The 25,437-nt window shown below is 37.2% G+C and overlaps 1 protein-coding gene across 1 annotated transcript in view; it reads right to left on the bottom strand.

Annotated features, from left to right (window-relative positions):
• Positions 1–1,619: 1,619 nt before the first annotated feature.
• Positions 1,620–25,437, bottom strand: part of LOC127080187 (uncharacterized) — a 52,182-nt gene continuing 28,364 nt past the window's right edge. Inside the window, exon 2 of the mRNA XM_051020517.1 lies at positions 1,620–1,808. Coding sequence (XP_050876474.1) covers positions 1,620–1,808 — 189 coding nt within the window. The remainder of the gene's footprint in view (positions 1,809–25,437) is intronic.

Below are 25,437 nucleotides of genomic sequence, written 5' to 3'. Positions count from 1 at the left end.
AGTTCTTACTTCAGAAGGATTGTCACTTAGTCTGGATTCTTTAGATAGCTGTCTGAGCCTCACAACTGAGCTTTCTGAGAAAATAGTAAATACCTCTTCCAGGTTTGGAAAGGTTGGTTCAGGTTTAGAGTTTGGATTAATGGGTTCAGAGGGAATTTGAGTGGTTTTAGAGGGTTCAATGGGAGGTTCAGAAGATGGTATAGTTAGCGAGGGTGCTGAAGGAGGTGCAGAAAGAGATGGTGTAGGTTCAAAGGTTTCTAGGACAAATAAAGTCTGTTCAGAGTTTGTTGTGTCTTGGAGTTGTGCCAATGTGGGAGAGGAAGGGTCAAGGATTTCTGGCTGATCAGAGTCAGAGGAAAGGTCATAGTATGGAGGAGATGAGGGAGTGGATGAGGGAGGTGAAATGGGTTCATTGAAAAGTAGGGCCTCAGATACGGGAAATGTTGTGGTTGTGAGGTCGAATATTTATAGAGTGGGTGAGGATGTGTTAGTTTTAGAGTTGTGGAGTTCTGAGAGAGTTGTAAAGGAGATAGTTGGTTCATAGGGAGAATATGTAAGAGGTGGTTGAGGTAGGGAAGAAGATATTTTCGTAGACCCAGAAGGTAAATGAGCTTCAGAAAGAGACGACTTACTTGGAGCAGAGAAACCCAGAGGCGCAGGTAGCTTTTGATATGATGAAGATGCTCTAATCTTCAGAGTCTTCTTCTTTGACTTCCTCTCAAAGGGATCTCTCATCCGTCTCATGAAGTTTGGTGGATGTTCTGGTAGCCAGTCCACAGAGAACTCTAAAATGTCAATACTTTGAGACGCCAGATCTTTAAGGTGATGAGAAATAACCTCTGGGGGATCTATCTGAGAGAAAAGATACATCGCATAAGGTATCTTCCTCTGATCATTCAGAGCTTCCCAGGAGGTATTCAATGTTGTTTTGACTAAGACTCTGTCAATGACCCCCATGCTCTTCAGATTTCTGGCATTCAGAGGCTTGCCAATATCCACAGTTACATCTTCCATCACGTTGATGGAGATAAGGTGGTCCACCATCCCAATTTCTATCAGAACGTCAGAGATCAGCCTCCTCAGAGGGATGTAGTTTTTGGACTTTATGTTATTTCTTGTATCTCTGACTGAGTCCATCAGATATTTGAAGAGTAAGGAGGGCAAATTCAGCTTCAATCCTTTGTGAGGCAGTACAAGATGCACTTCTGATATGTATTTATGTAGTCAGGTGAGTTTGATGATGGCCAACGATGGATAGTTCCCAGAATAATCTTCAACCAGACCCTCAGATTCTGGTGAAGTTCCTTGTTCTTGGAGGTTTTCCCTTCTAGGTTCTGATTGAATATTGTGGGGATTATTTCCTGGGACATGTATTTTTCCCTAGGGTTGATGTTGTAGATCCTTCTGCCCCTTGTCTTTTCCATGTCCAGAAGCTTGGCTATGGACTTCTCGGTGATGACCATTTTTACCCCCAGGGCGTAGGAGACAATGCAGTGGTCGGCGCAGTCTGTAAGTATCCAGAATTCCTTTACAATTAAGGTGTAAACCAGACCATATAGTCTCTTGGAGTAATTTCCCCAGCCTTGTTTCTCTAATTCTTCAGTGAGATCAACGCTATTTCACTTTAAGTTGTCGAAATCCACTAGCAATTCACATAAAACTTCCATCTTCTCAAATGGTGTGGCAAGATTTATGTGAGGGGGGCGATCAAGGACGTGAGGTTCTTTGTAGGCACTTATTGAAGTCGTAGCAGTTTGAGTAGCAGCTTGCTGTGGAGCTTTAGCATGTTGTTCAGTAGCATCCGTTTGCTGAGAATATTCATAAACCTGTTGTTGTTGAGAATCCATTTGGAGTTGGAGAAGATGAAGATTGTTGATGAGTGTAGCGGTGTATTCATCACTTTTTAGATTTATTGACTAAATCAAAAGCAAAGCATACAAAGATAGAGTCGCCACCACACTTCTATTTATCCAAAGGAATGGCTAGAAAGCGAACAAAAACCTAAGAAGTTTTACACAGAGAAAACTAATAAAAGGTCAGAGATCTGGGTAAGGGGGTAATTATGTTGTGGGAAGGTGTTAGGCACCCACAACATCCTAGGTACTCCTAGGGAACCTCTTTTCACAACTTGTTGTATCAGATGATTGTTTATGAAATATTTTTGTGCAAACATTGATTGAAGGGATGAGAAAAGAATATACAATTTTTATTATTTTTGTGTTTGAATGGATGAAACCCATTGCCTACGTACCTTTCATGAAAGATAAGGATCAAAACGCCGTAGTTCGGCTAAAAGATTTCCAAAAAGTAAGTAGATTGATTTTAAACAAGAGCCTTAAGGTCTTTCATTATCCACGGGAGAAAACTCAACCTATACAACCACAAGTCCACCACGTGAGAACAGCTTCAACTTGCTAGTGAGGGATTATGCCCTATAATAAGCAAGGAAGTCTTACAATTCAATCACTAAGGACAAAAGGTGAGAATCACATCAACCACTAGGATAATTGAGATCTATGGCTAATGTATGAAAACTTATCAAGAAGTGGACAAGGGCCACAAAAAGCAATTGAGTGAGTGAAATTAACCAATTAGAGTATTCACAAAAATGGTCAAAGTTGACATTAGATTCAATTCAGAAGAAGTATTGTGAAAATGATGTTTGAAAATCAGAGGCTTAAGGCCTAGGTTTCTAGTTTGAAAACAGATGAAAGTGTTTGCACAAAGTTTTCTGGTTTTGGGTTAAGGATGAAAACAAGGTCCAAAGTTAAGCACAAAAGGGGTGAGGGTTAAGGTTAAGGGACAAAGTCAAGGATAGGAGTTGCTTTCTCAAGATCATAGAAACGATCCAAGGAAGTTCCTTTGGAATTTAGGCAACACAAAGCAGATAACAGATAAACAATGTATCAGAAATAACCAAAATAAATGGAAACCAGATGCCAATCAATGGACTTATACCAGACTCACAAAACAAAAATGGATACCAGATGCCAATCTATGGACTTACACTAGCCTCACAAAACAAAGATGGATACCAGATGCCAATCTATGGATTTACACTAGCCTCACAAAACAAAGATGGATACCAGATGCCAATCTATGGACTTACACTAGCCTCACAAAGCAAAGAAAACATGGAAACCAAATGCCAATCAATGGACTTACACTAGCCTCCAAGGAAATGGAATGCCAATTAATGGTCTTAGTTCCAACTCCTACCAGATCACAGGAAACAAATGCCAATAGCTGGACTTACAATTGACTCCTCAATGGACAAAACAAAATGTCACAAAGTATGAATAATGATCATGAAATGATATACAATTAATGCTCAAAGATGAAAACAATGCTCAGAGGCACGCACAAACAATTATGCACAGATGGACAAATAAGCACACACTATACACAAGCAATGGGCTCAAGCAAGGTTGGGCTTTAGTCAAGGGGTCATATCGACCTTGACAAACAAGCCATATACTGGAATGGGTAGTCAGGCTCTTAACCTCTAACATTGAGAGTTAGGGTGAGCAGATGAAATGGAGATGAGGGTTATGCCTCATAGCTCTCAACCCGGGTCGGGGTGAGCTTGAATCAATAGAAGGTGTGGGAGTCCAGAATGAGGAACTCTACTCCACAATGATTGACTATACAAGATCTTGGGATGTTTATTCAAATGCATCAACACGTAGTGCGAGCAATATGAAAGACTCAACTGAATAGCAGGGGATGGATTACACATCCCTTTTATCTGCCAATTTCCTCTTAAGAGGACTTAACCTGCTTGGCACAAATATAACAATCAAATACATGGCCTCTTAAGGAGGGCTGCAGACAGGTGCCTGCCAAAGATAGCAGGTCTTCCAGACTACATGGAGAATAGAGAGTTTACCTAAGTGGTATGCCAACCACAAGCAAAGCAAAGCAACTCAAATAATGAGTTAAAGCGGCTAAAGTACCTGTAAGAAAAGCTAAACCAGTCAATATTTACATTCAGACAAATCAAACAATCAACAACAGTCAGACAACCAATCATCAGACAACAATGGTGCAAGGCATAAGATGCAAGCAAACTAAATTGATTCACCATCCAAAAGACCTACAAAATAGCAAGGTTAGTCAACCAAAATAACTTGTATCTCAAGTGATGAGATCATACCAACCAATGTGGCTAATTGCTTGAAACCTGAAATTCAAAGCCCAAAATGTGAGTCCAAACCCCTAAGGCAAAGCCTAGGGTCAAAAGTGGCGAAAAAAGTCAAAACAGAAGCTAAAACCCAACATGAATCACATTTAAACAATCATGAACATGTCCTAAAAAGGACCAAATCAAAATCATCAAGCAAAGTCATGTAATAAGTAAGAGAAGTCAAAGGCAAATTCAAAGCATACATTTGGACATTAAGAATCAAAATTCCATATCAAAACAGAAATGAGTCAAACAATTCTGGAAATTTTTATGAGCATATAACGTGTCCAATACAATCATCATACCAAAATTTAGAATCAACAGAGGTCATTTGATATGGAAATAAAATTGGACAAGCAAGACATCCAATTGTGTGACACACATTGTCACACCATACAAACATGTGCATAAAACAGAAATGAAACATGGTAAAAATGCACAATCAAGCCTCAAAGGTCAAGCAACATGTTAGGAGATAGCACATAAAATTTCAAGTCAATTGGATCATTATTAAGCATTTCACAATAGAAAGAATGGAGCAATGTCACAAATGCACACATGTTCAATCAAACAGCCACAATTCAAATTCCAGCAATGGTAAAATCATAAAATCAACACCATAAAATTCTAGACATTTCAAGGATCATGTAGCAAAAAATCTGGAATTAATTGGATGATTTTTCAATTTGATATGAATTTTTGAAGTTGGTAAAAATAATTGAAATGAAAATGATCATGTACATGAAATTATGGAGGGAAAAGTAAAATGTTGGAATTAATTTGAAAAAGTGCTGTAAGGCAGAATCGAACCACGTAGCCATCAAAATGCGCTTAAAATGAAAATAAAACTACAGAATGCAATAGCCAGGAATCGATGCGTGTCCAAGGCAAAACGCAGGCGTATCACTTATGTGCTGGCGCGTCCAGTCAGCGAGTCAAGCATACGCGTGGACAAGTCAACGAAGCCTGGGCTAATCAATTGGCCAACAGGCACGCACACATGGCAAAAACCCTAGACACCTCAGCCAGAACCAGACGGCGGCGCTATGGAGGAAACAACCGTCTTCCTCGCGAAGACGGCGGCGTGAACAGTGAACTCAACACGAAATTTTTCCAGAAACATGAAAAAATTACATCAAATCAAAGCTTATGCAACGTACACTACAGATCGAGCAATATCTAAGCCAAACAAGCCATGGATTAAGAGAATCGATGTAAAACATTTTGACATGTCAAACTTTAATTCACTATATCTCAGCCATTCCTCATCCATTTCACACGAATTTTATATCAGATTGATCAGCAAGAGAAGATCTACTTAAACATGTCAATGGATTGAAGAATTATGAGGTTCGAAAACTTAACCTCTTGAAGAGCAGTTCCTGAAAATGCACGATTCAAGGCTTCAAATGATCCAATTCAACTTCTGAGATGATAACTTGAAGCTTTGTGCAATAATTGAGGCTTGGCACGCCCTAGATCCAACTCAATTCATCACTTCCATCTTCATGTTCTTGAGATTCAAGTGCTTGATTATGGCTCAAATTCTTCAAACAAAAGCTGGATCCACACTCAATCAAGCTCACTGATCATGATTCTTCAATAAAATCAAGGTGCTATGTGGAAGAAATTGAAATTTCAATTGAGAGAAAAATTTGGTATGAAGTTGATTTTAGATCTAGAAAATGGTGAATCCCCCCAATTCTGTTAGGATTTAGTTTATATACCATGTGCTAATCATCTCCTAATCAAAATTAAACATGGTTTAGTTGAGATTAAGCAAGATAAGGTGTATGGCAAAAAATTGAAAATTGGAGGTGCATGGCAAATGCATGCGTGAACAGTACCCAATGTAAGCTCAAATGCACTTAAAATCATTTTATCAACACAATGGCAATGGAAATTAGTTCATGTAATGCACCATTTTTAAATTTTCAAATTTCCCTCCAAAATGGGCATGAAATAGCAAATGATCATGTGATAACATTTTATGCAATGTGATGAATGATTTGGAAAGTTCATGTCATGAGAAGAATTATGCAAAAAGGAGCACTCATTTTGGAGTTATGAATCAAAAGTTATGGCCTTTTGAAGTTCCATGCACACTTGGCAATGATTGGATCATATCTCCTCAACCATTCATCAGATGCTCATGATCTTGGACTTTTTGGAAATGGGAGAGAGAGATCTTCAACTTTCATGTTGGACAAAAATTCGTTTGAAGCTTCTTTGATGTTGGAAAGTTGAGTTGAAGTTGGTCCAAAACTTTCCATTTTTGGAAACTTGAAATTATAGGTCACTTTCCATTTTGGGAAACTTTTGACTTAACCTCAAATTCTTCAATGTTGATGTTTGACATGATGAATAAGTATTGTTGGAACATGAATGGGATGAAGAAACTCAATTTCCCAATTCAAAAATTACAGTTGACTTTTCAGTTGACTGGCATAGGCCTTTAGATGACCTGAAAATGTTCTGATGAACTTGGGCCTCAACCACTTGGGGAATTGGTTCCAAAATGAACCTATAGCTCACATAAGCTCAAAATAATGATCACATGATCCATATCTCAAGGAAAACCTCATCTCTTGCACAAAGGATTCACTTGAATGCCTTGACCTGTTGACTGCTTAAGTTGCAAGTAACAAAGGTTAATGACATATTTTTGTACATTTTTGGTTAGTGATTAAGAGAAAAGCAATGATATACAAATGCAAGCAATGCTTGGTGATCAAGAACCACTCTCAAGAAAGATCCCACCCACAGGGAAAGAAGCAAGGTGTCCAATGATCCTTGAGGCAATGCAATGTTATGATATGATGCCATGAGGGATCTTAGGGACAAAATTGGGGTCTTACAATGAGGATGAAGGTTGAAGAAGTTGCAGAGAACAAAGAGCGCAAGAGAGTTTGTGTAGGTTATGAGTGAACAGTGTGAAAGTGTGAAATGTGGAAAATATATATACACAACCAATTAACATGCAAAACGACAACGTATTGATATTTAGGGGACAACAATGATAATCATTTCAGAAATATGAGTTGACAAGCGTGGGGAGTGTTAAATGCAGCTAATGATGGTTGTCTAATCACAAGATTATGCACACTGCTAGAAGGGATTCAACACTTTGGCTCTTGAGTTCTGAGCTAGACAACTGTCTAGAAGATCCAAGATCACACGTTTGAGATACCACTAGTTGTTGTATCTGAAATCAGGAATTCTAAGATATTTTGGACTCAGAGGGATTCTATCCCAGACAACATCTAACTTGTAGAAGTATCAGAACCAGAACCAGATGACCAACAAATGATTAAGTCAGAGCCTATTTTAACAAATCAGAAGAGAAGCATGAGTTCAGATTCATTCTGGGCAATGTTTAAATGTTTTAGAATGAAGGAAAATATATCTTCAGCTAAGGGTTTTGTGAAGATATCATCCCATTGATGGTCTGTATCTATGAATTTTAAACTTATTACCCCTTTCTAAACATAGTTTCTGATAAAATGATGTTTAATTTCTATGTGCTTCGCTCTGAAATGCAAAATACGATTCTTACTTAAACATATGGCAATAATATTGTCATAAAAGATAGGGATGTTACTATCATATATTTGAAAATCCTCAAGATGGTTCTTCATCTAAAGCATCTGAGTGCTGCATAGTGAAGCTGAAATGTATTCTGCTTCTGCAGTTGAGAGTGCAATGGTCGATTGCCTTTCGCTAGCCCATGAAATGAGGTTTCCTCCTAGAAACTGATAGTTCCCAGATGTGCTTTTGCGTCAAATCTATCTCCAGCGTAATTTGCATCACAATACCCAGACAACCTATACTCTGATGTTTTCTTGTACATCAGGCCCAGGTTAGGTGTTCCTTTCAGATACCTTAGGACTTTCTTAACAACAGTTAAGTGGATTCCCTTGGATATGACTGAAATTTGGCACAGAGACACTCGCTAAATAATATATCTGGACGCCTGGCAGTCAGATAGAGAAGAGAACCTATCATACCACGATAGAGTTTCTGACAAACCTTTTAACTTACCTCTTCTTTCTCTAGAATGCAAGTGGGGTGCATGGGAGTCTTTGCTGGTTTTCTTTCTAGCATTTCAAACTTCTTCAGAATGTCTTTAATGTATTTGTTTTGATATACATAAGTAGCGTATGATGTTTGATTGATTTGAATCCCCAGAAAGAACTTTAGTTCTTGCATCAGACTCATTTCGAATTCAGCCTGCATTAGCTCAGAAAACTCTTGACAAACATAGGGGTTAGCAGAACCAAATATCATGTCATCAACGTATATCTGACAAATCGTAAGGCCGCTTCTGATGTTTTTGCAGAAGAGAGTGGAATCCACTTTGCCTCTAATAAAGTTATTTTTTAGAAGAAAAGAACTTAATCTTTCATACCAAGCTATGAGAGCTTGTTTCAGACCATAAAGAGATTTTTTCAGTTTAAAAACATGTTATGGACATTTTGAGTTTTTAAAACCAGGAGGATGATGAACATATACCTCTTCAGATACACATTTTTGACGTCCATCTGATATAGTTTGATGGAGTAATTTACAGCAAAATATACAAGTAGACGAATGGATTTTAACTTGGAGACTGGAGAAAAGGTTTCATTGTAGTCAATACCTTCTTGTTGACTGTAACCTCGTGCCACCAGTCGTGCTTTGTTTCTGACCACTTCACCATTTTCATTGAGTTTGTTTATGTAAACCCATTTGGTTCCAATCACGTGTGTTTCCTTGGGTCTCAGTACAAGATCCCATACATCGTTCTTTGCAAATTGATCAAGTTCTTCTTTCATTCCCAGAGTCCATTCTTTGTCTTGGAGATCTTCTTCACAGGATGTTGTCTCTATTAAAGATACTAGTCCTAGAAGTGTTTCTTTCAGAAACTTTGAATGTTGATCTTGTTTTGACAGGTTCGTTTTTGTTTCCCAAACTCAATTCTTCAGAAACATTTTGTCTATTTCTTGATCTTTTCTGATTGATTGTGACTTCAGGTGCTTTTGACGTTTCCGTTTCTACTTCTTCAAATTCTTTAGTCTTTTCGTCAGAACCTGCAAGTGTTATCTCCAAATCTGCAAGGTTTTCAACTAGCTTTGACTTTTCAGAGTCAAGCTTATCGTCAAATATGACATATATTGATTATTCCACAATTTGTGTTTCTGTATTGTATACTCTATGGACTTTAGAGCGTTATGAGTATCCTAACATGATACACTTTTGTGCTTTAGAGTCAAACTTGTTCAGATTGTCTTTAGTATTTAGAATAAAACAAGAACATCCCAACGGATGAAAATAAGAAATGTTGATTTTTCTTCCCTTACACAGTTCATAAGGAGTCTTCTCCAGAATAGGTCTGATAGAGATTCTATTCTGAATGTAACATGTTGTATTCACAGCTTCAGCCCAGAAGTTCTTAGCTACATTTGTTTCATTGGTCATGGTTCTGGCCATTTCTTGGAGAGTCTTATTCTTCCTTTCTACAACTCAATTTTGTTGTAGAGTTCTAGGACAAGAGAAATCATGGTATATTCCTTTAAAGTCAAAAATCTCTTCAAAAAGTTTATTTTCAAATTCGCCACCATGATCACTTCTGAGTCTGATGATTTTAGAGTCAAATTCATTTTGCACTTTTGAGCAGAAACTAGTGAACATAGAATGTGACTCATTCCTGTGTCTTAAGAATTTTACCTATGTCCAATGACTATAATCATCAATAATGACAAGTCCATACTTCTTACCATTGACTGACGTTGTCTTAACAGGTCCAAACAAGTAAATGTGTAGAAGTTCCAGAGGCTTAGAGGTAGAAACAACATTTTTATTTTTGAAAGTTGTTTTAGAAAATTTTCCTTTCTGACATGTCTCACAAAGAGCATCTGAAGAAAACTTCAACTTAGGTAGGCCTCTAACTAACACAAGTTTGTTTAGATGAGAAATCCTCCTCAGGCTAATATGGCATAAGTGTCTATGCCACACCCATTGCTCTTCATTTACAGACATTAAACATTTTACATTTTGATCTTTTAGATCTGAAAGATTAATTTTGTAAATGTTGTTCTTCCTCTTACTAGTGAAAAGAATGGTCCTATTGTTATGATTAATGGCTTTGCACGTTTTTTGATTGAAGATTATAGCATAACTGTTGTCACTTAATTGACTTATGGATAACAAGTTATGTATTAATCCTTCTACATAGAGAACATCAGAAATAGAGGGAAGAGATCCATTACCAACTGTTTCAAATCCTCTGATTCTTCCTTTTTGATTTCCTCCAAAGCCTACGAAGTCAATGTCTTTAAGTTCCAGGCTTTGGAACATAAGCTTTCTTCCCATCATGTATCGCGAGCATCCAGAGTCCAAGTACCATGATTGGTGTTTTAACTCTGCTGCATAAGATATCTGCAACATATACTATTTTATCTTTTGGTACCCAGAATCTTTTGGGTCCTTTATGATTAGTTCTCCCAGAGTTTCTTGAAACTTTAGGTTTTCTAGCATTATTAAATTTTTGTGTTTGTACATGTGTGTAATGATAAGAAAAAGGAGATTTAGGTTTGTTTTCTGCATAAGGGGTTAGATCATCTTCATCAGAATTATGTCCAATTCCTCTTTTCTTATTGTGACTAACACCATAAATCATAGAGGCCATTTTTCTTCTTTCAAGCCCATTGTTAAAAAATTTCAGAAAAGCTTTTTCATATTTATATATGATGGTGTTAGAAGTTGGTGAAACTTTGGAAAGAGTTTCTTCAAGTTTTAACATTTTTTGGTTGAAAATTCATTTTATTTTTCAAGGATAAAATTGTTTTCTTTAAGTTCAGAAACTTCTTTCTCAAGCTTATCACACTCTTCAATTGTATCTTCATGAACCTTTTTCAGGTTCTTAAATTTCATTCGAAGCTTCTGATACAAGCTCGGAGATTCTGATAAACAGGCTTCCAGATCAGAGCGAGAAAAGTAAGAGAATACCTCTTCAAAGTCAGAGTCCTTTTAGGATGAACTTCCAGATATGGTAGCCATGAGTCGTCAGATTTAGAGTCGTCTTATGTTGCCATGAGTCCCTTCTTCTTAGCTTTGAAGGAGTTTTTCTTGAATCCTTCTTTTCTATAACGATCTTTCTTGAGCTTTGGACATTCATTTATGTAGTGTTTAGGTTCTTTGCATTCATAGAAGGTTACCTTTTTGTTGGGTATGCCTCTGGAGGTTGACTCTGGATGATCTCCCTTCTGTCCGGGTCTTCTAAAGTTGTTATTTCTTTTTCTCCAGAGTTGTTTGATTCTTATGGATAGGAGAGATAACTCTTCTTCATCATCAGAATCTTCCTTCTCAGAGTCATCGCCGTCTTCTTCCTCAGCTTGAAAGGATTTGTTCCTTTCTGGCTTTCTTCTTTCTGATCTAGATTTCAGAGCCACTGGTTTGCTTTTCTTTTGGGTTCATCTTCCTCTATCTCTATTTCATGACTCTTGAGGGAGCTGATGAGTTCTTCAAGGATTATGTTGTTCAGATCCTTGGATAACTTTAACGCAGTAACCATAGGTCTCCACTTCATTGGAAGACTTCTGATTATCTTTTTGACATGATCTATGGTTGTGTATCCTTTGTCCAGAACCTCGAGTCCTGTAACTAAAGTTTGGAATATAGAAAACATTACCTCAACAGCTTCATCATCTTCCATTCCGAAGGCTTCATATTTTTGGATTAAGGCCAGAGCCTTAGTCTCTTTGACTTGATTATATCCTTCGTGATTCATTTTTAAGGAGTCAAATATTTCTTTAGTTGTTTCCCTGTTTGTAATCTTTGCGTACTCATCATAGGATATTGCATTCAACAGAATAGTTCTGGCTTTGTGGTGATTCTTAAAATCACGCTTCTGATCATCATTCATTTTGCTTCTTGTAATGACGATACCAAGAGCAGATATGGGTGATTCATAGCAATTTGTAACAATGTCCCATAGGTCAGCGTCGTAGCCTAGGAAGAAGCTTTCAATTCTTTCCTTCAAATAATCAAATTTCTCTCCATCAAACACTGGAGGTTTAACGTTGTAGCTATCTCTTTAATTTTTGTTAGCCATGATGTTTTTCTCACGCCGGATCTCTCAACACTGTTAAGTGTTTTATTTAAAAATCAATAATAGAGATGAAGCTCTAATACCAATTGAAGGTAGAGAAAAACAAGAAAGGGGGTTTGAACTGATTTTCACTGAAAATAAAAACTTTTATCATCGCCACACACATAAAGGTAATAACAAACAACACAAAAGTTTATCCTAGTTCGCTTGAAAATCAAAGCTACTCCAATTCACCCGACCAAGGTGTTTTCGCTGTCAATAAGGACTTAATCCAATAATCCAGAAAGATTACAGCAAACGTCTAAGAGTTCGACAATCTCTTAGTCCTCTCAAGTCTACAGACTTTACAAGTCACTTGAGGAATTACAACAACTATTAAAAATTACAAGAGTGTGTTTGATGCTTCTTAGATAAGCAAGATAAACATAATTACAAATAGACGATCAATGATCACACAAAGAGAAACAACTCGTGTGTGATAACTGAGTTATACGATGACAAGAATTTAGTAGATGATTCAAGGTGTATATGCCGAATTCTTGTGTGATAGCTTCGTGTATTGGTATGATAATAGTGAGGCCTTTTTTATAGTGCTTGGAGATGATACAATTGGAGAGAATATTGATGGTGATATCTTGACAATAATGGGACTTCATGACATTAATTTTCTTGTCCTTTCCATAACAGTCTTGGAGTGTATTCAATATTATCCATATAGAGATTCATACCTTACTTAGAATACTTCTTTGTTAAGTTTCTAGTTTTGATTGGTCAAATAATATGTTGGGCGTGAATCAGAGTGAGCGGAAATCAGAGTCTTTTTACATATCTTGTATTCTTCAGATAGTTGTTATTTGAGTCTTCTTTTGTTATTTATTTGATTGATATTCAGATAGAGTGTCTTATGAGTCTACAGATGTACATTCTTCAGAGTCTTTGGATTTTACAGTCTTCAGATCCTGTATGTGATTCTCTTGGACATGCTTGTGTTCAACGTCATATATGATTCATCCATTTCTTAATAATCTATTCTAGACTTTGTTTGATGTCAGATATTGTTTTATCAGATTCAGTTTACCTTAGAGTCCTGCACACTTAGAAAACTTATTAGGGTACCGAATTGTTTCATTATTTGTTATCATCAAAACTTAGAGATAAATTGCAGAAACAAAATCTTGTTCTAACATGTGTGTGGGTGTACGTGTGAGTATGGGTGTATGCATGTGTGTGTGTGTGAGAGTGTGTGCGCGCGTGTTTGCATGAGTGAGTGAGTGAATGAGTGTGAGCAGGCGGGAAGGTGAGAGGGTGCGGGCGGGTGAGCGTATGAGTATGCATGCGTATGTGGGCATGTGTATGGGTGTGCGTGCGTGTGTGTGTCTGTATGTGTGCCTGCTTTCCTGCGCATGCATGTGTATGGGAGTGCGTGCATGCATCATTGTTCATCAACTTTAACCTTAGTCCTTATCAATTGTTATAGATCTTTATCTTTAAAGATTGAGTATTTGAGGGAGACTAGTGGTACATTAAGGTATCTAATGTTTTCATGTGAAGTTTGTTGTTTGTAACAGGTGCACGTTTCATTTCTTGAATGTTGTTTGATTTTTATTGCTATTTATCAAGAAGAGAGTTTCATTATAATCTATGGAATACTTTGGCGAGGTCGAGTACAAACTGTTTGTAAGAGGGAGTTGGAAGATTTCCATCTTTGCTGAAGTTGTGTAAATACTGTTCATCGATAAAGTTTGGAGTTATCCAATCATCACTTAGCTAATGGAAATCGATCAAACAAGAAATCAGAGAGATCAAGTGGATTTCCACACAAAAATACTTAGAGCATATTATTGTGGATGGGAAGTTTATTGGATCAAGGTATTTAGGGATCTTGTTTTTGTTAGTAGTTTGATTGTCTGCATCAATAGAGTGATTTATCGTGTGATATTTTGTTGTAATCAAAAGGCTTGTACCAAACTTATCAAAACAGTGGAAGATCGTGATTATTTCTCGATGGTTAATTGACAGTATTGAAGAGTGGAGTCTTCCAGCAAGGATGATCGCCGAACCACTATATATCTCTGTATCTTTTCTCTCTTCACTTACCTCTTTAATTTTCTAACATTTATTAATATTGTTATTGCATTAATGCATTATTGCATCATTTGTATGTCCTTTAGGTTAAACCGTTCTTATAGAGATTTAATGTGTATGCTTAGGTCTCCAATGCGTCAACCTTATTGGATCATCATAAATCCAATTATGTTTTAAATGAGTATCTACATAATTTGTTTTTAATTCTCTTTGTTTAGAACGACTTTGGTTATCTTGTAATTGTCTTGCATTAGAAGTAATCAAGTTCTTAGTGATATCTTGTAATAATTTAGTTGGTTTAATTTATTTAGATGCTTCATGTTTATGCTAGAGTTTCGTATACAACCACTAGTCTCTTAATTAAAGGTTACATGTAGGATCACCTAGTGAATCTTAGGTCATAGTTAGAATGAAAGCGTAGAGATGTAATTTCGATAGAGATAAAGCAAATTTTTGCAGTAAAAAGTAAAAAGAAAGTTCTAAATGATGTATGGATGAAAGTAACTGGACAAGACAAGTATACTAATTTAAATAGTTTTGCATTAAAGTAAAAATTGGTGTTTCATGGTTCATACATTTTCTCAATGAAGACTCTTTTCTCTCTGCAATAGTACTTCGAGTGTGAGTGAGATTTTGTAATGAAATGAACACCCCAAATTCTACAAATGAGATTCCTATATATACTAATAAGAAATAACTACTTTCAACGTTCACATCTTCAGCTTTCGCCATGTAAAATCTTGCATACCTTTGTCCTTGCATTTTCTCCAGGTGTCCTTCAGAATGTAACTTCAAAGTAGTTATCCATATTTGAACGTGCTATCTGCGCGCCCAAATAATCGATTCTTTGACACACTTGGTGCTGTCAAGAACTTTGCTGTCAAAATGTTTCCACAACATTCCCAAAAAAATACAAAGTCCCACCTTCTCTTCTCCTGAGACTCTGAAGTATGAACTGCATACACATCATCAAAATTCAACATGTCTCTATCTCTGACCTATTTGCTGAGGTATTTTCCCTTGTCGGAAATCCCAGCTAACAAACTTCCCCCGAAAAAGGTCTCTTTCAACGGACTAGGAGATATGGTCTTTTTAAACCTTTTTTTGACATTGTTCATCTAGTGAGTTGACGTCATAGTCATCATGACCTTTCCATCAACCGTCATCTAGAAAACATGCATTTTCCACCATCCCATGAGTTTCATCATCATGGCTCCGATTTCGTAGGGTGGTATGGCTACGTGCTCGAAATTGTTTCGATCCTTCCTCTAAGGAAGTGACATGTGCCACTTACTTCGTGCCATTTCTCAAGTGTAAATACTGAATAGTCTTTTCCTTTTTCCCTATAAGTATCACTTCCTTTGCTTTTCCTTCACTTTTCCTTCTCCTTTCCTTCACTGTCTTCAGAACTTCCACTTTAAAGCTTCTTCTTCCCAAAAAACTTTCCCAAAATCTCAAGCTCACAACAATGGCATATAAATCCAAGAACACTAAAACTACCAAGGATTCTCTCCGAATGGGCAACATGCTCCGCTGTGTTACTGTGATTGGGAACCAACAATATGTTCCTAGACCTCCCAACTAATAGGAAAAATTGCGCATTTACAAATCTCAGGTAATAATTCTATACTCTATTTCTGAGAAAACTCATGAACTTATGGGTCTTATGTACGACCCTTATGCAGATCTTACCAATATCAAGGATTTCTTCCCTTCTTACCATAGGATGAAACCCTTAGTTAGCATTGTAGGATCTCTTAACTTAGAATATATGACAACTTCTTTATGTGTTTTTCATTCAGTCCCCCCACCCCCACCCACACACACTAAGAAAAATGAGGATTACATTCTATGGCTGAACAAGATCGAGGGAAAAAAGAGTGAATTCTGGAAGGAAAGAGGTATTTTCGACCTTATCCAATTGTCGAGGACTGGTCCCGCTTACTACGAAAATATATTGGCCGCTTCCCTGTACTTTTGGGAAAGCACAACTAATACCTTTAAATTCCCATGTGGGATGCTGACACCCACTCTTTTTGACGAGGCGACCATTACTGGCCTTCGCCCAACTGGTGAAACCTTCGACCCAAACGAGAGTAATGAAGGTACCATAAACTTCGATAGTAGTCACGCCAGTTTTAGTTGATACATTGAGGATTGCCATGTCGCTGACGAAGAAGAAGTTTAAGACGAAGAGCACATCGCTTTTCTTGCGTATTGGCTATCAAGGTGTATTTTCCTCTGTAGCTTGTAAGACCCCAAATTTGACCCTAAGATCCCTCATGTAATTTCATCATAAGCATTAACATTGGGATCATACCTTGGCATCCTCCTTACCCCTTTTTCATTGGGTTTGTTTTGGGAGAGATCACCAAGCACTTTATGATTATATCATACTTGTATTTTATCATTTCACTAACCAAAAAACCAAAAATATGTCTTTGCATTTGTCTAACTCTTTTGTAGGAAGGGCATGATTCCATTAATTCATCAAGTTCACATCTAGGGTTTGAGACCCTCATGAACAAAGAGCACAACCAAGAATTGATCCAATAATGGTTATGATCATCATATATGAGTCCCAATGTTCTCTACATGTTATATTGATCAAGTTTTCTTCAAGAGTTTGAGGGTGATTTGCCTTGGAAACCCTAGTTTGACTGGGTATCTTGAGTAACTTCTCCAATAAGCTATCTCACCATTTGAAAAAATTTCTCAAGGGGCACTTCAAAATTCATAATATTATGCATATATGATCTACCATGAGCCAAGAAAGTCAAGAGAATTGGAAGTTAGCAAGTTGGTTGATGGTGGTTGGCCAGATGAATTCATTTGATCAAAACTGGTCTCCCTCGACCCTATCTCCTACAATTTTCACCATATGAAAATGATTCCAAGAAAAAACTTACTCTAAATGGAATTACAAACAACTTTCATGTTGAGACCTAGATATAGTTTTTCTTGGAAAATCATTTTCTATGTTGAAACATTATAGGTAATTTTGTATAAACCCTAATTTGAAACTCAACTTCCCAAGGCCATAACTTGCTCAATTTTTATGAGATGAAAGATTTCCATGTTGCATAATCAAATTCAATATGTCTACTTCAACTTTGATGTTTTTAGTGAGAGTTGATTCAACTTTTATGAGCATGTGATATGAGGTTACATGATAGGTCACTTTTGACCTATACCATTGACCAAGTGATTTTTTCAAACTTCGAAAATGCATAACTCTATCATTTCAAGTCTAAATAACATGAAATTGGTGACCATTTTGAAGGTATTTGAAATAGCTACAACTTTGATGAAGACACTTTTATTACTTGAAACTCAAATAAAAAGTTAAGCAAGGTGGAATATTGAGACACATGGCTTATCACTTAGAAAAAATTTGATATGTCAAAAATTTCCAAACTTCCACCTCAAATTTATCCAAGTTCCCAGCTCCAAATGGAAAAGTGTTGAACAAGAAAGTTATTCCTCTCAATCTCACCTTTACAAAGAGCTTAAATTCATTCATTTTGGACAAGTAATGCATAGGCTGCACATGGCATGAACATGGTGACATCACTTGGCAAAGATCAAACTTCAAATCCAAATGCACATATGCCTTGCAATCCAAGCTGAATTCAGACTATCTAACATTCATTTGTGGACTTATGGCAATGATTTTATGGGCCTATGCACGCCCATGCACCCATGCATCATCAATGACCAAATTTGGAAAGTGATTTCAAGTGTGCAAATATCAATGGTTTTAGCTATAAATAGAGCCTCATATGCTCAGCAATGAAGACACATTCGTGCCAGCTTTGATCCCCCATCTCTAACCCTCACTTTGAAAAGGATAAACCTGAGTAATTCATTTGAATTTGAGGTTGAATTTCCACTGTTTTGAAATTCAAATCTCCAGGAATCCACAACCTTGTAAGCATCCAATCCTTCTTCTGCAAGCAAGTGGAGTGAGATCAAGCACAAGCAAGATCAAGATCAGTTGAATCCAGACCTCCATTGAAGGTATTTTCCAGAAATTTCGATCTCTTTGATTCTCTCAAATTCTTGCTCAATTCTATTGATTCTTTGGTTGTCTGAAGTCCTACCAATGTAGGCAAGAAGATTGAGTTGTTTTGAGGCCAAATCGAAGCAACTCAGTTCATGTACCTCAAATTTCAACTCCATGTATCTCTCAATATACTTGGAGTTAGAGTGAATTGAATCTAGATTCGAGCTCAGTGCCATTTTTACTTTGAGATCATGTCCTTGTTTTTAATTTTGGTGATGGATGATGGTGGACCAGTCCGGTGAGGTCCAGCGGAGAAGAAGACCGGAGCTACAGCTCCGGCCATGCACTGGCATGTCTCACAACCATATGATCCATCTCATTTGTTTTAATCACGACCATCCCTTTTAAATACCAATGTTATGGCGCGCTGACTCATGTCTATCGTGGATAACGTGTTTCTGGCCACTTGATCTGCCACCTCAATTAATGAGGGAGTTTCGCAACCTAAAAAATAGAAATGCGAAAAAACAACCGGCGAAAAAGAAAGACAGAAGAGTCGCCATCGTGCGTTATTTATCCCAAAGGGGGGGAAAGGAAACGCTCGAAGTAAACCTGGAAAAAGGAAAGGAAAAGACAGTCTCGCAACCAAATCTTGGGTTCGGGAGTCGATTATGCGAAGGGAAGGTATTAGCACCCCTACGCATCCGTAGTACTCTACGGGATCCACTCTTGTTGTTCTTGTCTAAAGGGGGTGGGTTATCTAATGTACTATTTACTAAAAGAGGGGTCACAAGAAAATGACTCGCACGGATGTCGCATCCACTGCATACATATCTCATCTGAATATGAGAATCAGAGTCTTCGTAGCTCGGCTGACCTATGGGCTAAGGGGAAGTGTGCTCGGTAAGACATCACATCTTATGCCTACGTATCTCATCTGGAATGAGAATCAGAGCAAGCCGTAGTTCGGCTGACTATGGGGTAAGGGTTGAACGATGTTACTACGCAGTCTACCAGATGCTCGACCTTTGGAGACTTACTCGCCTGTAGTAGAAGGAGTAAACGTGTTCTTAGGAGAAGAAAAATTAATGAGTTGCTGGGTTTTAGGAATGCTCATGCAAAAAGGAATTCCTAGACGAAGGAACAGTGCTACCTTAATTGACATGCAAACGAGAGACTATACGAAGCCTAGCAATCCTATGGGGAGACGACCACACCACACAAAACATGTATCATAAAGCAAACCTGCCAACAAGGGGCTCAAACACACAAAAAAACATTGCCTCCTATTGAGGTCTTCCAGCTAAGAAAGCGGTAAAATGCGGGAAAGGGGTAAAAGTACTACACGAATAAAGATCCGAAGCAACAACAACTAAAGAAATCAGAAACCCAGAGATCTCCCAAGCTAGCACCATCAAAGAAAGTGAATCAGTACAGGTAATCGGAATAAACCTCCAGGTGGTATCCCACAAATAAAGTGGAATACCATGCCATCTCTGCAAGAGTTAGGTGAGCCCTCACAAAAACTCAACAAATAAGTTAGGAAGCAATGCATGGATGCAATAGAAAAACATGTCACTACAGAACACAAAACAGATTAGAGCAAACAGAAGAACAACTACTGTCGCGATCGCTGCTGCATCGCCTAGCGAAGCTTCGCTGCAGGCTCGCCTAGCGAAGGTGCTAGCGAACGCCTGCGGGTTTTGGGTTCTTCATTGATAACAGTCCGATCTCGGCAACGCCAAACCCTATGGTACACATTTCAAAAATTAAACGATTAACATTCAAGGCATTGATTTACATATTCATATACGTCTAAACCCGTGGGCAAAACCTCACGATAATACATCACACATTCAAAGTATTCAAATTAAGCATAAAGTAACGAGAATAAGGCAAACCTGATTGGAGAGATTGAATGAAATTGGATTGCACCGGGGTTTGCAGAACAATCTCAGGGTTTGTATGAGGTAAAGCTGGTTCTTTGCCGATGAGTTCCCTTCAGTGTCCGAAGGTTGCTCTGAACTCTATTAGCTTCCTCTCTGGCTTTATTAGGTTAGGTTTCAGATCAGGTTAGCTCAGGTCTTTTCAGGTCAGGTCTTTTTGGGAGATGGGAGTCTAGTAAATATAGCATAATTTCGTGGCTTTGTGGGCTAAAATGAGAGCAACTCAAACCCAATACTTTCTGTTATTTTTCTCAAACTCGTGAGCTTCGCCTAGCGAAGGATCTGCTCGCTTAGCGAGCATGACAGTTCAGTTCGCTTAGCGAACCATGTTGCTCGCCTAGCGAGCATGACAACTCATGCTCTGCTCTTCCAAACTTGGTAACCTGTGTCCTGGACCTTTGTTCCTTTAAGATTAATGCTTTGAATGATGAATAGACCTCATTTGAACATGTTGGAAGTATTCCAAGTCATTCCCTTGTGTTGACTGATCATCCAGATAGGATCCACAAAGTGTCTTGGATGATATTCAGGCTTCTTGGAGCTAATTCTGATTGACATGATGAAATGCAATATGAAAATGCAAAATGACCTAAAAATGAATGCATGAATGAGGAGGGCAAATTTTGAGGTGCTACAGGGAGATCAAGTGGTCCACGTTTTTTCTGATATTTTAATTCTCATTTTAATTGCATTATTTTCAATAATTCATATTAAATTCAATATTGATCCAAAAAATATGGGACTTTCACCAAAAAATTTCAAATATTTTTCTCTTTCATATTCTGAATTAGAATTAGTTTTTGGATCATTATTAATATTTTTCATGAATTAATTGGTTTTGCATTTTTTTTAATTGTTTAAAAATATTTTTAAATGTCCAAAAATTATGAAATTTTTCTCCAAGGTCCTTTAACCTTGTTTGACCTATGATAAATCTCATGGTCATTTCTTTGGTGTTTTGATGAGATTTTAGGAATTGGACAAACCATATTTAATTTAAATGCACTATTTTAGTATTTTAATTTGAATAAAATGCCAAATAAATTTGTTGACCAATTGTGATGATTTGTTTATGTTTAACTCTTGTTGTTGGGCCTTGGTCAAGGTTGATTTGACTTTGTCAAATTAATATCATTGGATTTAGGGGATTGATGGAATGCACATTCCATCTCCCAAAATGAATGGATGATATTAATTTGGTAAAAGTCCTCCTTTGACCAATTTGTGTTTTGATCCATTCCCCTCCCTCTTCATCTCATTCCTCTTCTTTATTCATTCGTTCCATTTGGCCTATGACATCTCAAAGTCTTAATGCTAGTTGATTGAAAAATTGACATGAGTATGGATGAGATTAGGCCACACCTTTTGCATATTCTTTTTGTGTGTGGTATGTTTCATGAGAATAGTCCATTATACTATGTCTCTAACATGCATTAACACCAAAATTCTATTGTCCGATCTCAAATAGTTGTGACTTCTACATAAGTCCAATTACGATTGTTTAACATAGTGCTAAATTTGTGACATAAAAGGCATAAGCATTCTAGTTAGTGAGATTGTAAGTCTCCCCTCTTTCATGGTATTATGTGGAAACTTGGCCTTCTTTCCTTCCTTTGGAAGATGTTTTGGTTCAAGGATTCATGCTTGTGATAAGTGGGTTAAGTGTTCTCCAAAGAATGTCTTGAAATGAAAAGCAAAAGCAAAACAATACTAACTTCAAACCAATTAACTACTAACTTTTAATTTCAAGCTTTTACTTTAATGCAATTTACTTTTAGCACTCTATTTCATTTGCCAGTGTTCATATCATTCTAATTATTTATGTTAATGCAATTTTCACTTTGTCCATTTGGACCATATTGTGTGATATATTTTGCTTGTGTATACTTTGTTTGTTTGTGTGGTCTTTGACCATTAATATACATAATAATAAAAACAAACTCTAAAAAACTTTTGAGTGGACTGTTGGCTTGATCTTGGATAAATGGACTTAGAATCTAGGCAACCTTCCTAAGCTAAAGGACTTGGCCAATGCCAACTTGCTGAGAAATCAAGTGCTTGCAATTTGAACTTCATCTGATACATCTTTGAAGACCTCTCTAAGTTCATCTGCAACATGATCATTGTGAAGTTGTTATTTTGAACCTGTGACTTGTGGAATTTATCTGTTACATGGGCTATTTTGGACAAGATCATGGAATGGATAAGCTTGGATGTGGCCATATTTATTTGATGCCTTGCTCTTCAAGATAATATAATTGTGCATTTGTATGTTTCTTGATTCTAAAAGTCTAAGGGAATTCTGGGTTTCTATTGACATTCTTGTCTATTGGATTGCTACCCATTTGGTAAGATGTTTTCAACTCTAAACTTTTAATTTTGTGCATAGGATAGTCTCTTCATCTTCTCCCCATTTCTTTAATTTCAAAATCTCTCCCTCCATTTTTTTCAAAATCTTCTTTGTGTGAACTACTTTTGTTCTAAACTTTGACCACTTTTACAAAAAATGATAGAAACTTCGGCCTTATGCCATTGCATTTTCAAACTTCCTTTCTTAAATCAAACTTGTAAATAGACTTAACTATACTTGACTTAAACTTTTTAAAAAAAAACCAAAAAAGAACTAACTCATTCAAACCATTTTTAGGCCTTTGTGCCTTTCAAACTTAATTTTTTGTTAAAAATAATGCATCCACTTTGAAATTTGTATCACGAACTACGAGGTTTTGATCCCTCATTTTTATGTTGGTACGTAGGCACAAGACCGAAGGTCTTATCAAACACAAAATATAATTAATGAATTCTTTTCTCATCCCCCTATTCTATTTGTTTGTAAACATCACTTTATACCAAGTACATATGCACACAAAAAGGGCTCCCTAGGAGTACCTAGGACACTTTGGGTGCTAACACCTTCCCTCTGTGTAAACAACCCCCTTACATGTGATCTCTGACTTTTTATTAGTTTTGATTTGAAAACTTCTTACTTTTGGGTTTTGTTCGTACTTTTTCCCTTTTCCCTTGGAAATAATAAAAGCGTGGTGGCGACTCTTGTTATTTGATATCTAGCTTGTCAATAGCTTGATGATCATGAATTTCCCGCTATAGAGCTCACTGAAGGTAGAAAAAATGTACATTACCTTAGCCAACCAAATACATGAAGATAAAAATGTTTTCCTTAGTTAATTGATCCTAGGATCTGTTTATGACTTTGTAGGGTTAGCAATTAAAGCCTTAAGGAATATCCAGCCAAAAGATGGCTTAATATTATCTGGACCTTTCTAGCTCTTCAACTCTGGCTAAACGCCACCTTTAAGCTTTCTTCAGATGTTAAACTTCCTAATGAAGCCGAAAAATCCATTAAGGAACGTCGTATCGAAGGAACTCGTTTGAATTTGCGACTCCAACTGGAAAGAATAAATCAGATCGAGAAACCTCCGTGTCTTATTTCTTGATGTTCACCAATCATTACCACTTCAATGCGACGATGGCTCCCTTTTCTAAAAGGACACGTGGAACTGAATGGTTCACCCGTGAGTTCCCAGCCACCGGCAAACATGAAGTTGAATTGAAGAAAATATGAGTGGCTTTCCTGACTCCTAGACTTCTTTCTACCTAACTTGGGTCTTTAAAGGAAGTTGTGAAGATTCTCTGTTACCAACCCAACCTGGTGTCGCGCCAGTTTGGGACCAGTCAAACCAAACCCAAATCCCTTTTTAGTCGAAAAAGTGACTCATGCCTCTGTACGATCGACTACTCCGAAGGTGACTACCTTCTTCGGATAACTCGACATACCAGTGATCGCCCCAAGCTTACTCTATTTTCCTTCCTATCATCCTTCTACTGCTAGAATTTGACACTTGGTGGAAAGCATATCATGCCAAAGAGTTCATGATTGCTGCGACATTAAGCTAACATCTAACTGATGCTTATTCTTATCTATAGCAAAAGTTCAACAAAGGTAGGGCTCGACATATCAAAGAGATCCAGACTTTCCAGAAATATTTTGAAAATGTGTATGATCCTGATGACCTAAGTCGGAAAATCCGTGAAATCGTTGTCACTCTAAAATAAAAAGTGTATGTGAAGCTTCCCAGATTACACATTCCTGATTACGTAAAGGACAAGTGTTCACTCGCTCTAAACATTCATCCTCCTAAATTTCCCCCTTTGCCCACCAGCAAAATGGCTTTGGCTTTCGCCCCTCCTTTTCCATGGTGGTTCATTTGTGGGGAATTTCTGAAGGTGCTTAAGAATGAATGCCTGAAACCTGCTCAGCGAGTGACTCCTACTAAGTATGACATATACAGTTTCAATGGCCACCTTCATGTTGACATAAAGCATGTCAGGGTCGAAACCCCCATACATGAAGATGAGGAAAGAAAACGATCTCGCTTCCATCCTTTTAAATATTGACATACTTTTTCTTTGTATGCACGAATAACTTATTTGTTTACATATGTCGAGCACAAGAAGAGGACGAGGGATGTTGCTAGTGATAAAGCAACACATAAGAAATCAAACGATGAAGGAACTTATTCCAAACATGTTCAGGTATATTTCACTTCATAATGCTATGCTTTTAAAATACTTAACATTTCGAACTTAGATAATTTTCATCACTTGAACTTTCTATTGTTTGCAGGATCATGATGTTGTAGCGGTAAATTCATGATCATCAAGCTATTGATAAGCTAGACATCAAATAACAAGAGCCGCCACCGCGCTTTTATTGTTTCCAAGGGAAAAGGGAAAAATACGAACAAAACCCATAAATAAGAAGTTTTCAAATCAAAACTAATAAAATGCCAGAGATTATAGGCAAGGGGGTTGGTTACAATGAGGGAAGGTGTTAACACCCAAAATGTCCTAGGTATTCCTAGGGAGCCCTTTCTTGTGTGCATATGTATTTTGTACAAAATGATATTTATAAACAAATAGAATGGGGGGATGAGAAAATAATTCATTAATTATACTTTTGTGTTTGACAAGACCTTTAGACTTGTGCCTACGTACCAACATAAAAATGAGGGATCAAAACCTCGTAGTTCGTGATACAAATTTCAAAGTGGATGCATTGCTTTTAATAAAAAGTAAAGTTTGAAAGGCACAAGGGCCTAGAAAA

This window comes from Lathyrus oleraceus, chromosome 5 (assembly GCF_024323335.1).
Source record: "Lathyrus oleraceus cultivar Zhongwan6 chromosome 5, CAAS_Psat_ZW6_1.0, whole genome shotgun sequence".
In the NCBI taxonomy this organism is placed as follows: Eukaryota; Viridiplantae; Streptophyta; class Magnoliopsida; order Fabales; family Fabaceae; genus Lathyrus; species Lathyrus oleraceus.
Note: the sequence above shows the minus strand (reverse complement) of the source record. Positions and strands in the feature narration are given on the sequence as shown.